This window comes from Crocuta crocuta, unplaced genomic scaffold (assembly GCF_008692635.1).
Source record: "Crocuta crocuta isolate KB4526 unplaced genomic scaffold, BGI_CrCroc_1.0 scaffold441, whole genome shotgun sequence".
Classification (NCBI taxonomy): Eukaryota; Metazoa; Chordata; class Mammalia; order Carnivora; family Hyaenidae; genus Crocuta; species Crocuta crocuta.
Window position 1 is genome coordinate 1,126,337 of NW_027527822.1, and position 11,192 is coordinate 1,137,528.

Below are 11,192 nucleotides of genomic sequence, written 5' to 3' on the forward strand. Positions count from 1 at the left end.
CCTAAGGTATATTAACAGATTCCAAGATCTAGAATTAATTCTGTGTGAATGAAGCAGATGCTTTCTACAAAAGAGTGGATGGAAAATAATATTAGAAAAGAGAATTTAACGGTACATAAAGACAAAGTTTTTAACAATTCAATTTGAAGTCTAAGAAATTATGAAGAAAAGTGTAAAAACATAAGATTTCAATAACCAGAGTTGGTTACTGTGTTATCTTTTAAATTACATATTTTACAGTTTTCTAAAAACAACTTATGAGCACGTACATATTTTACAAAGATGATATGAATCCTTACATGCTCTTTAGGGCACTTTTTCTTTCACAAAACAGTATGTCAAAATTGTTTTTCAAGTCCACATATAGTATCATTTTTATATCTATTATGTTAATATGCTTGAAATATAAAGTGTCTTACCCCTTTTGAAAGATATTAAGAATACTTGTAACATTCTTTAATTTTTTTTATTATAAAGAGAAGTTACATGAACATTATTGGATTATATTTTGAAAGGCAGATAAGAGAGATTTATATATTTCTTTGAAGTGAAATTTTCTCAAAAAATTCTTAGAAGCCTGACCCTGTTAGAACACCAAATTTTTATAATCAGATAAATTATGCTAGATGCTACAATGAGAGTACCTCTTCAGTGAGTTATAGTTCCTTGCCTCCTCTTTAGAAGTATTATATATGTTTTACAAATAGTTTTCTTAATTTATCAATATGATATATAACTTATTCAATATTTTTGAAAATTTGTTATAATCGAAGCTTTCTTCTTTATGAAACATAAGTTAATAAAGGCACTGAACACAGAAGACATGTATAGTCTAACCTTTTTATTGATATTTTTAGGGATTATTTATATGTATGCTTTTAATTAATTAGTTTTTACATCTAGGTTCTCAATATTTCTATAGCTATACCTCCAAAACTTTAATTTTTCTTATATATTTCTTTATTTCTTTATTTGGCATCTTTTGTTCAATTGTTACAATATGAGATAAAAGCTCAAGGCATAAAACTTAATAACTCACTTTTAAGTTATATATAGTTTGTTTCCTTTATATTCAAAGTTTTATCTTTTTTTATAGAAATTATAACAGTACAGTGATAGCAGTATAGATAATAAAAGTTAAGAGATTAGGGAAAAGGAACAATTTTTTAAATCAAAACTGCCCTGGCAATCTTAAATATTCTGGGCTATCTATACCCACATCTTATTGTAAATCAGCCATTCAAGCAATTGTCTGTGACCTCTACTGTTCCTCATCTACCCAGTCTTATGTGTGGGTGGGAAGGAAATGTTAGCAGCTAAGTCTGTACCTAATCTTTCCTCTTTTCATCACAAATGTAAAAAGAAATAACCAGATCAAATCTTTATTTTTTAATCAATCTAATGAGATCTTCTGATGGTAATTTCTAGCAGAAAGGTAACTGGAAGTTGTTACTTATACAATGTGTTTAGGAGGATATACCTCACTTCTCTAGATTGCTTATGGTAAATAAATTTAGAATTAATGGATATGTAGGCAAGACTGCTGAAACATATAGGTGCCAACTACAGTCATTACATAGTGAGTGGAGCAGTTTTTTGATCTAAGTAACTCCTTTTGTGCAAAGTAATATCCCTCAAATATGATTTGGAGACATATATGTTAATTCTAGGTCATGGCCCAATTTTGGGTCTGTTTTGTTTTTCTTGATTTTTAATTTGAAATAGAGTTAATACACATGAGTTTCAGGAATACAACTGTGAACAACTATATATTATACAATGTTCACCATGGTAAGTGTAGTTTCCATCTGTCACCATACAAAATTATTACAATATTACTGATTATATTTCCTATGCTACAACTTTCAAGCCCTTGACTTATATATTTTATAAAGAGGGGATTATACATCTTAATTCCCTTCACATATTTTGTTCATCCACCATCCCTACCCTTCTGGCAACCACCAGTTTGTTCTCTGTATTTACATATCTGTTTCTATTTTTGTTTGCTGTTTGTTTGTTTTGTGTTTTTGTATCCCATATTTAAGTAAAATCAGATGGTATTGTCTTTGTGTCTAACTTATTTTATTTAGCATGATATGCTCTATGTCCATCCATGTCGTGAATGGCAAAATTTTATGCTGTTTTATCAATGAGTAATATTCTATTGTGTATATATACCATATTTTCTCTGTCCATTGACACATTGAGGGACATTTAGATTGTTTCTTTATCTTGTCTGTAATGAACATAATAATAACAATATTGCAATAAACATAGACATGCATATATCTTTTTGAATTAGTGTTTAGCTTTCTTTGGTGAATACTCAGCAGTTAAATTACTGGATCATGTTATATTTCTTTTTTCCCCCCCTAATATTTGGAGGAACTTCCATATTGTGTTCCATAGTGGCTGCATCAATTTCCGTTTTTACCAACAGTACATAAATATTCCTTTTGCTTCACATCCTCACCAAAAGCTAACATCATACTCAATGGGAAGCTTTCCTTTAAGATCAGAAACACAAGATATCCATTCTCACCACTTTTGATCAACATAGGACTAGAAATCCTAGTTGCAGCAATCAGACAAAAAAGAAAGGAAGAAAGAGAGAGAGAAAGAAAATCACAAACAATTTTGTAAAGAAAAAGTAAAACTTATCTATTTACAGATGACATGATAGTACATAAAAAGCCCTAAAGAATCCCCCAAACACTATAGAACGGGTCAATTAAATCAGTAAAGTTGCAGGCTACAAAAATTAATATATATATAAACCTACTATTTTGTAAATATAAATAAAAAGGAGCCTGAAAAGAAATTAATAAAACTATCCTATTGACATCAGTAAGAATAAAATACTTAGGACCAAATTTATTTATTTATTTTTTTTCACATTTATTCATTTTTGAGAGACAGAGCATGAGCAGAGGAGAAACAGAGAGAGAGGGAGACACAGAATCTGAAGCAGGCTCCAGGCTCTGAGCCACTTAGGACTAAATGTAACTCTAAATAATTTTCTACACATAAAACTGTAGAAAAGGGTTGAGATAATATTTTACTACACAAATATGAAACAACTATTCTTATTATTAGGTAAAACTACAGGTTACAAATCATGTCTCCAACTATCTATCTATCTATCTATCTATCTATCTATTCATTCGCATATCTATCTATTTATTTGTTCACTTATTTAGTACTAATGTGAATGTGCATTCTTCACTTTGCAGTATAAATTAGGAATGTAAGGGCCGAACCATTCCACTCTACTGTGAAGCTAGTATTTGTGTCCATTTGCATCCATGTGTCCATTTAAATTTGGAATCATAAATCTGAAATTCAGAACCATTTATCTTAGTCTATAATATTTGGGAAAATAATCACAGAGACTAACATTTTTCACAATAATATATTTGTACTGGAGTCAGAGATTGTGGCAATACACACATTATGTAACTTTTCTAAAATTCACTTTCCATATCTGAAAGATGGATTTATAATTTTATCTAATTTATTTACTCTGAGGATTAAATGTGATAATATATATAAAACATGTATCATCATTTCCAGTATGACAGAGACATTTATTGACTGTTAATTGCTTTTATTACTGTTACTATGATCACCCATGAATGCAGTTTTATTATCATATTACCATGCTTAATTCAGCCATTGGGTACTCATGATCACTGCTGAAAGTGTACACTCTTACAAAGCATTTTCTGAAGTGCTCTCTTCATATCGCTGTTCCTTAGACTGTAGATGAAAGGATTTAGCATTGGAGTCACCACTGTATACATGATGGCTAACAGGGTGTCACTCTCAGGGATAAAAGAAGAGGAGGGGCTAAAATAGACAGCACTGGCTGTGCCATAGAACAACACCACCACTGACAGGTGGCAGCAACAGGTGGAGAAAGCTCTCTGTTTCCCCTGAGTAGATGTAATCGTCAGGATCGTGGAGAAGATCAGTCCATAAGAAATAAGGATGCAGATAAATGGAGTGAGAGCAAGTAGACCTCCTACTGTAAAAATAACCATCACGTTTAGGGATATATCAGAGCAAGAGAGCTCCAGGAGAGGGTTGAGATCACAGAAGAAATGGTGGATGATATTGGAAGCACAGAAGTATAGATGTGACATTAAGAGAGCGTGTAAAAGGGCATGGAGATAAGTCACAATCCAGAGCCCAGCCACTAGCTGCACACAAAAGTGAAGATTCATAATGGCAGTATAATGTAAAGGGCGGCAAATTGCCACATACCTATCATATGCCATCACACACAGAAGAAGGCTGTCCATATTCACAAAAGAAATGAAGAAGAAAAGCTGGCTGAGACATCCTACAAAAGAGATTGTCTGTGTATCAGTCAAGATGTTCACTATCATTTGGGGGATAGTAGTGGAGGTAAAACAGATGTCAACAAAGGCCAAGTTACTAAGGAAGAAATACATGGGTAAATGGAGGTGAAAGTCAAAGCCAACAACCAAGATGATGAGCATGTTGCCTGATATAGTGATTAAATACATACAGAGGAGTAACACAGATAGGAATTGTTGCTGCTCTGCTAATCCAGAAAGTCCCAGAAGGACAAATTCCTTGATAACTGTTAGATTTCCTGTTTCCATCTTCCCAACAAATCTAGGAAAGGAAAATATTAAATTGTAGAGATCAGAAATATCGACTATCTCAAAAACATGTGTGTGAGTGTGTGCTTGTGTGTATAATAAAGTACCATCCAAATTCCTTTTTTTTTTTGCCAATTGTATCTTGTGTTTATTATATTGTGTATATTCACATTGGTATGTTGGGTATAACAATCTAAACTTTTCTCAAGAAAGAATAGTTTCTTCACCCAAATAAAAATAAAAAAAATCTGAATAATAACTACCTTTTTTTAAAATAATCATTTATTTCTTTTTGAGAGAGAGATGGAGACAGCGTGAGCAGGGGAGGGTCAGAGAGTGAGTCACAGAGTCCGAAGCAGGCTGCAGGCTCTAAGCTAGCTGTCAGCAAAGAGCCTGACGCGGGGCTCAAACCCACGAACCGTGAGACCATGACCAGAGCTGAAATCGGACGCTTAACCGACTGAGCCACCCAGGTGCCCCATAACTTCTTTTTTTTTAAATATTTATTTATTTATTTTGAGAGACAGAGTATGCAAGCGGGGGAGGGGCAGAGAAAGAGGGAGAGAAAGAATCCTAAGCAGGCTCCAGGCTGTCAGCACAAAGCCCAAAACAGGGCTTGATTTTAACCTGAGCCAAAATAAAAATTTAGACACTTAAACCAACTGAACCACTCAGGCATCCCTGCAAAAGTCTTTAAAAAACTATCAGTACATATCAGTACATACCTTCTTCCTTGAGAACTTTGCCAGTCAACAATATTCCTCTCCACTATATATATCCTACCTGAGGATTCATTTAGAATCCTAGTCAAGGGTGAAAAGGAGAGAGTAATGAGATATAATAAATATGTTTCTCTCTAAAGAGAATTATAGAGTAACACAGTGGGAGTATTTACTTGTTAAAATCTATTTATTTATATAAATCAAGGGGACAGGTCTTGAACCAGGGCACCACTTTCTCCCTTTAGGTCATCACCCTGGAGACTATACAACATTCTACATTCATCTTTTTTTAAATATTTATTTTTGAGAGAGGGAGACACAGAATCCAAAGCAGGCTCTGGGCTCTGAGCTGTCAGCACAGGGCCTGATGATGGGTTCAAACTCGCTAACCCTGAGATCATGAACTGAGCTAAAGTTGGAAGTTCAACTGACTGAGCAACCCAGGTGCCCCCAATTCATCTTCTAATGAATTCCATCTTTTTGTGAGTTGGTTTCTCCCTTATTTTAAAAATATATGTTTTAACTTTAATATCATAAAAATAGATAATGGTAAACCACATAAACTGAAAGCCTTTGGAGGGGCTTTCATTTGTTGTTTGTTTTACTTTGTTTTGTTTTTTTGACATTTATTGAAATGATCATATGGATCTTATCCTTCCTGTTATTGATGTGCTGTATCACGTTGATTGATTTTCAAATACTGCAATCCAGGAATAAATTTCACTTGATGGTGAATTTTTAAAATGTATTATTGAATTTGGTTTGCTAGTATTTTGCTTAGAATTTTTGTGTCTATGCTCATAGGGACATTGGTCTGTAGTTCTCTTTTTTTAAATGGTGTCTTTATTACAGTAATGTTGGCCTCAGGGAACAATTTGTAAGTTTTTCTTTTTCTTCTATTATTTTGGAATATTTTGACAATAATTGGTATTAGTTATTTTTTAAATGTTTCCTAGAATTCACCTGTAAAGCCATTTGACCATCGACTTTTCATTGTTCAGTTTTTTGATTACTGATTCAATTTATTTACCGGTTATTGGTCTGTTCAAATTTTCTCTTTATGTTTCAGTTTGGGTAGTTTATGTTTATAGGAATTTATCCATTTCTTTCAGGTTGTCAAATTCGTTGCGTATAATTTTCCGCAGAATTCACTTATAATTGTATTTCTGTGGTGTTCTTTGTTACCTTTCCTCTCTTGTGATTTTTTAATTTGAATTTTTTTTTCATTTTTTTCTTCATAAGTCTGGCTAGAGATTTATAAATTTTATTGATTTTATTTCAAAGAAGCATCTCCTTGTTTCTTTGATGTGTATGTACTATGTTTTTATAAGTTTCTATATCATTTATTTCATTTTTAAAACTATTTTAATGTTTATTTTTGGGAGAGAGAGACAGAGAACAAGTGTGGTAGGGACAGAGAGAGAGGGAGACACAGAATCTGAAGCAGGCTCCAGGCTCTGAGTTGTCAATACAGAGCCCTAATGCAAGGCTTGAACCCATAAATTACAAGCCAAAGTCAGATGGTTAACTGACTGAGCCACCCAGATTCTCTTCTGTATCATTTACTTCTGATTAAATCTTTATTATTTCTTCCCCTCTACTGATTTTAGGTTTTGTTAGTTTTTCTTTTTCTAGTTCTGGTGTAAGGTTAGGTTATTTAATTGAGATTTTTCTTGCTTCTTGGGGTAGGCCTGTATTGCTATACACTTCCCACTTAACACCACTTTTGCTTCACCCCAAATGTTTTGGACTACCATGTATTCATTTTGTTTCCATGTACTTTTTAAAAATTCTCATTTGGTTACTTGTTTGCCCATTCATTATTTAGTAGCATATTATTTAATCATTATGTTTTTGTGGTATTTCCAGAATTTTTCTTGAGGTTCACTTCCAGTTTCATACCATTGTGTTCAGATAAGATGCATGGTATGACTTTGATATTTTTGAATTTGTTGAAACGTGTTTTGTGTTCTAATATACTCTATTCTGGAAAATGTCTCATGTGCATTTGAAAACAATGTATATTATGCTGTTTTAGGATGGAGTGCTCTGAATATATTTGTTAACTACACTTCTTTGAGTGTATCATTTGAAAAAAATATTTCCTGGGGTGCTTGGGTGGCTCAGTCGATTAAGCATCCGACTTTGGCTCAGGTCATGATCTCACAGTTCGTGGGTTCGAGCCCCGCGTCGGGCTCAGTGCTGACAGCTAGCTCAGAGCCTGGAGCCTGTTTCAGATTCTGTGTCTCCCTCTCTCTCTGACCCTCCCCTGCTCACGCTGTCTGTCTCTATAAAAAAAATGAATAAAACATTATTTTTTTAACAAAAGAAAAAAATTGTTTCTTTGGTCTGTTTAGAAATCTGTACATTGATGTAAGTGGAGTGTTAAAGTTCCCTACTATTATTTTGTTACTACTAGTTAGTTTCTTTATGTTTGTTATGAAATGTTTTATGTATTTGGGTGTTTCTAGAAGTGTTGGATGCACACATATTTACAATTATTACATCTTCTTGATAGATTGTCCTGTTTACAATTTTATAGTCCCTTCTTCATTTCTTTTGTTACTGTTTTTGTTTCAAATCTAGGTTTTTGTTTTCTTATATAAGTGTTGCCACTCTAGCTATTTTTTTATGCTTATTTTTTTGTCCGTGAAAGATTCATTCAATTTTTATTTTTTATTATTTCTAATAGTTTATTGTCAAGTTGGTTTCCATAAAACACCCAGTACTCATCCCCACAAGTGCCTCCTCCATGCCCATCACCCCCTCCCCCTCCTCCCCACCCCCATTAGCCCTCAGTTTGTTCTCAGCATTCNATATAATATAATTAATATAATATAATATATGTCATGTCCTTGCTGGATACTTTATTCTTGTTTCTAGAATGTTTCCAGCACTTTGAATATATCATGACTCTCCTGCACCGGTAGAGTGCACCGGTAGATGGGTGAGCCCTTGCTGAAGCTTGTAATAAAGACCCTTATGTACTTGAAAAAAAAAAGGGGGGGCGCCTGGGTGGGTTAGTCGGTTAGGCGTCCGACTTTCGCTTAGGTCATGATCTCGTGGTTTGTGGGTTCGAGCCCCGCGTCGGGCTCTGTGCTGACTGCCAACTCAGAGCCTGGAACCTATTTCAGAGTCTGTGTCTCCCTCTCTCTCTGACCCTCCCCTGCTCACGCTGTCTCTNCCCCATTAGCCCTCAGTTTGTTCTCAGCATTCAAGAGTCTCTCATAGCTTGCCTCCCCCCCAACTATTTCCTCCCTTCTTATCCCCCATGGTCCTCCAGTAAGTTCCTACTAAACCTCCTTTATTTTTTACAAAGATGGGGGAAGGGCAGAGAGAGAGGGAAACAGAGGATCTGAAGCAGGTTCTGCATTGTCAGCACAGAGACTGATGTGGGGCTCGAACTCAAACTGTGAGTAATGATCTGAGCTGATGTTGGATGCTTAAGCAACTGAACTACCTAGGTGTCCCAACCACTCCATCTATCTTTTGGCTTCCATTTGGATGGCAAATGTTTCTCCATCTTCTCACTTTCAATCTGCAGGTGTCTTTAGGTCTAAAATGAGTCTTTTGTAGGCACAGTATAGATGGGTCTTTTTTCCCCCTAATTTGTTCTTTAATCCTTTGCCTTTTGATTGAATCATTTAGCTCATTTACGTTTAAAGTAATTATTGATAAATATGTATTTATTGCTAGTTTATTATTTGTTCTCAAATTGTTTCTAAAGATTTTCTCTCATCCTTTCTGGTCTTTCTCTGTTTCATGTTTTGCTTATTTTCTTTACTGGTATATTTGGATTTCTTTCTCTTTATTCTTTCCATATAAATTAGTGGTTTTCGATACATGGTTACCATTAGGTTTATATATAATGCCTTCTACATATAGTCTATATTAAATTGATAGCCATTTAAATTTGAATCCATTCTTTTCTCCTCTCCTCTCCTTATTTTAGGTACATTATTATATTTTGTATCCGTTTTTTATCAGTTCATTGACTGATTTTTTCTGGGTGTGTATAGAAATATTCTCATTTTTAGTTTTTGTGTTTCGTACCTTTATACTGAGAGACTATTGGTCTCTCCGTTCCACTAAAAGAATCCCTTTTATTATATCTTGCAGAACTGGTTTAATGATCACAAACTCCCTTAGCTATTGTTCATCTGGGGAATTCTTTGTCTGTCCTTATATTATATATTACATATAATATAATTTATAATATAATATAATATAATATAATATAATATAATAAATATAATATAATATAATTAATATAATATAATATATGTCATGTCCTTGCTGGATACTTTATTCTTGTTTCTAGAATGTTTCCAGCACTTTGAATATATCATGACTCTCCTGCACCGGTAGAGTGCACCGGTAGATGGGTGAGCCCTTGCTGAAGCTTGTAATAAAGACCCTTATGTACTTGAAAAAAAAAAGGGGGGGCGCCTGGGTGGGTTAGTCGGTTAGGCGTCCGACTTTCGCTTAGGTCATGATCTCGTGGTTTGTGGGTTCGAGCCCCGCGTCGGGCTCTGTGCTGACTGCCAACTCAGAGCCTGGAACCTATTTCAGAGTCTGTGTCTCCCTCTCTCTCTGACCCTCCCCTGCTCACGCTGTCTCTCTCTCTCCTAGAAATAAATAAAAATATATTTCAAAAAAAAAAGAGAAAAAAGGAAAAAGAAAGTGTCTTAGATCTGTAAGACCTGCACACTTCCTGTTGAAAAATTTGCTAGCTTTATGCATTTTCCCTTATAAGATAATGATGTATTTTATCTTGCTGCTTTCAAAAATTTTTTTTTTCTTCATCACTATATTTTGTCATTTTAAGTACAATGTGCCTTGATTTGGTCTGTTTTTGTTCATTCTCTTGGGTGTTCTCTGTGTCTCCTCGACTTGGAAATATATTTAATTACTAAAATTAGGGAAGTTTTCAGCTATTGTCTCTTCAAATAAATTTTCTGCCCCTTTCCTCTCTCTTATTTTTCTATAATTCCTATAATTTGGATGTCATTATGTTTGAGCAAGTCATTGAGTTCCCTAAATCAATTCTCATTTTGCATCATTATTTTCTCCTCCTTGGCGTGTGTGTGCGTGTGTGTGTGTGTGTGTGTGTGTGTGTGTACTATTACCTAGTTGTGGAACCCCAGGTATGCTGTGTGCCTTCCAGGACTTGTAATAAGTCTTGTTTTTTTCAAAGCTCCCTGATGGTTGTTTTTGAAGCATGTCTTACAATCCTGTAAGAATCACAAGGACTATTGGTTCCAGTTTGGGAAATATCTGTGGGAGCTTTCCACAAGTAGTATGATCTCAGCTGAATGTCCCAGGCATTCCTAGACATTACTATTAATGGATTGAGAAAACAGAAAATAGAAAACAGTACTCAGAGAAGCTATGTCAGAATGGGATAACTGAATGTGGGCTGTGTTTACATGTACGGGTCATTAGTGCATGTTGAACCTTATAAAACCCTCCACATAATACCTGGCTATTTTGAAAAGATAAAATATCTTCAAGCCTCTGAAATACAAAATACAATTTTCCTTTCTTATACCTAAGAAAAAATGGTATGTTGACTGTGTTAACAATGTGGTGTCCAGAGTAAACATTAGTGTCATATTATCTCCATCTAGTAGATGTATGTGTGTGTGAGTGTGAGTGTGAGTGTGTGTGTAAGCGTGCGTGCACGCACGTGTGTGTTTGTCAGGGGCAGTGGATATTGGAATTGTGTTCTGGATCTAGTAGTGAGGAATTAGAATTATAAACTGGATAGGTCAAGGACATGACTGCAGAACACCAAACCCATGTTTGTAGGGAATTCTAAAAATAATTGTGTCTC

General features: G+C 34.6%; 1 protein-coding gene across 1 annotated transcript; it reads right to left on the reverse strand.

Moving 5' to 3' along the window:
* Positions 1 to 3,692: 3,692 nt before the first annotated feature.
* On the reverse strand, positions 3,693 to 4,634 carry LOC144241506 (olfactory receptor 1C1-like). Its single transcript, XM_077776089.1, has one exon. The coding sequence runs from the start codon at positions 4,632 to 4,634 to the stop codon at positions 3,693 to 3,695; it is 942 nt and encodes a 313-aa protein (XP_077632215.1).
* Between the last annotated feature and the right edge of the window lie 6,558 nt (positions 4,635 to 11,192).

What these genes read in the sequence shown, in the direction of transcription:
- LOC144241506 (XM_077776089.1), bottom strand. Translation starts at nt 4,634, where the DNA reads ATGGAAACAGGAAATCTAACAGTTATCAAGGAATTTGTCCTTCTGGGA.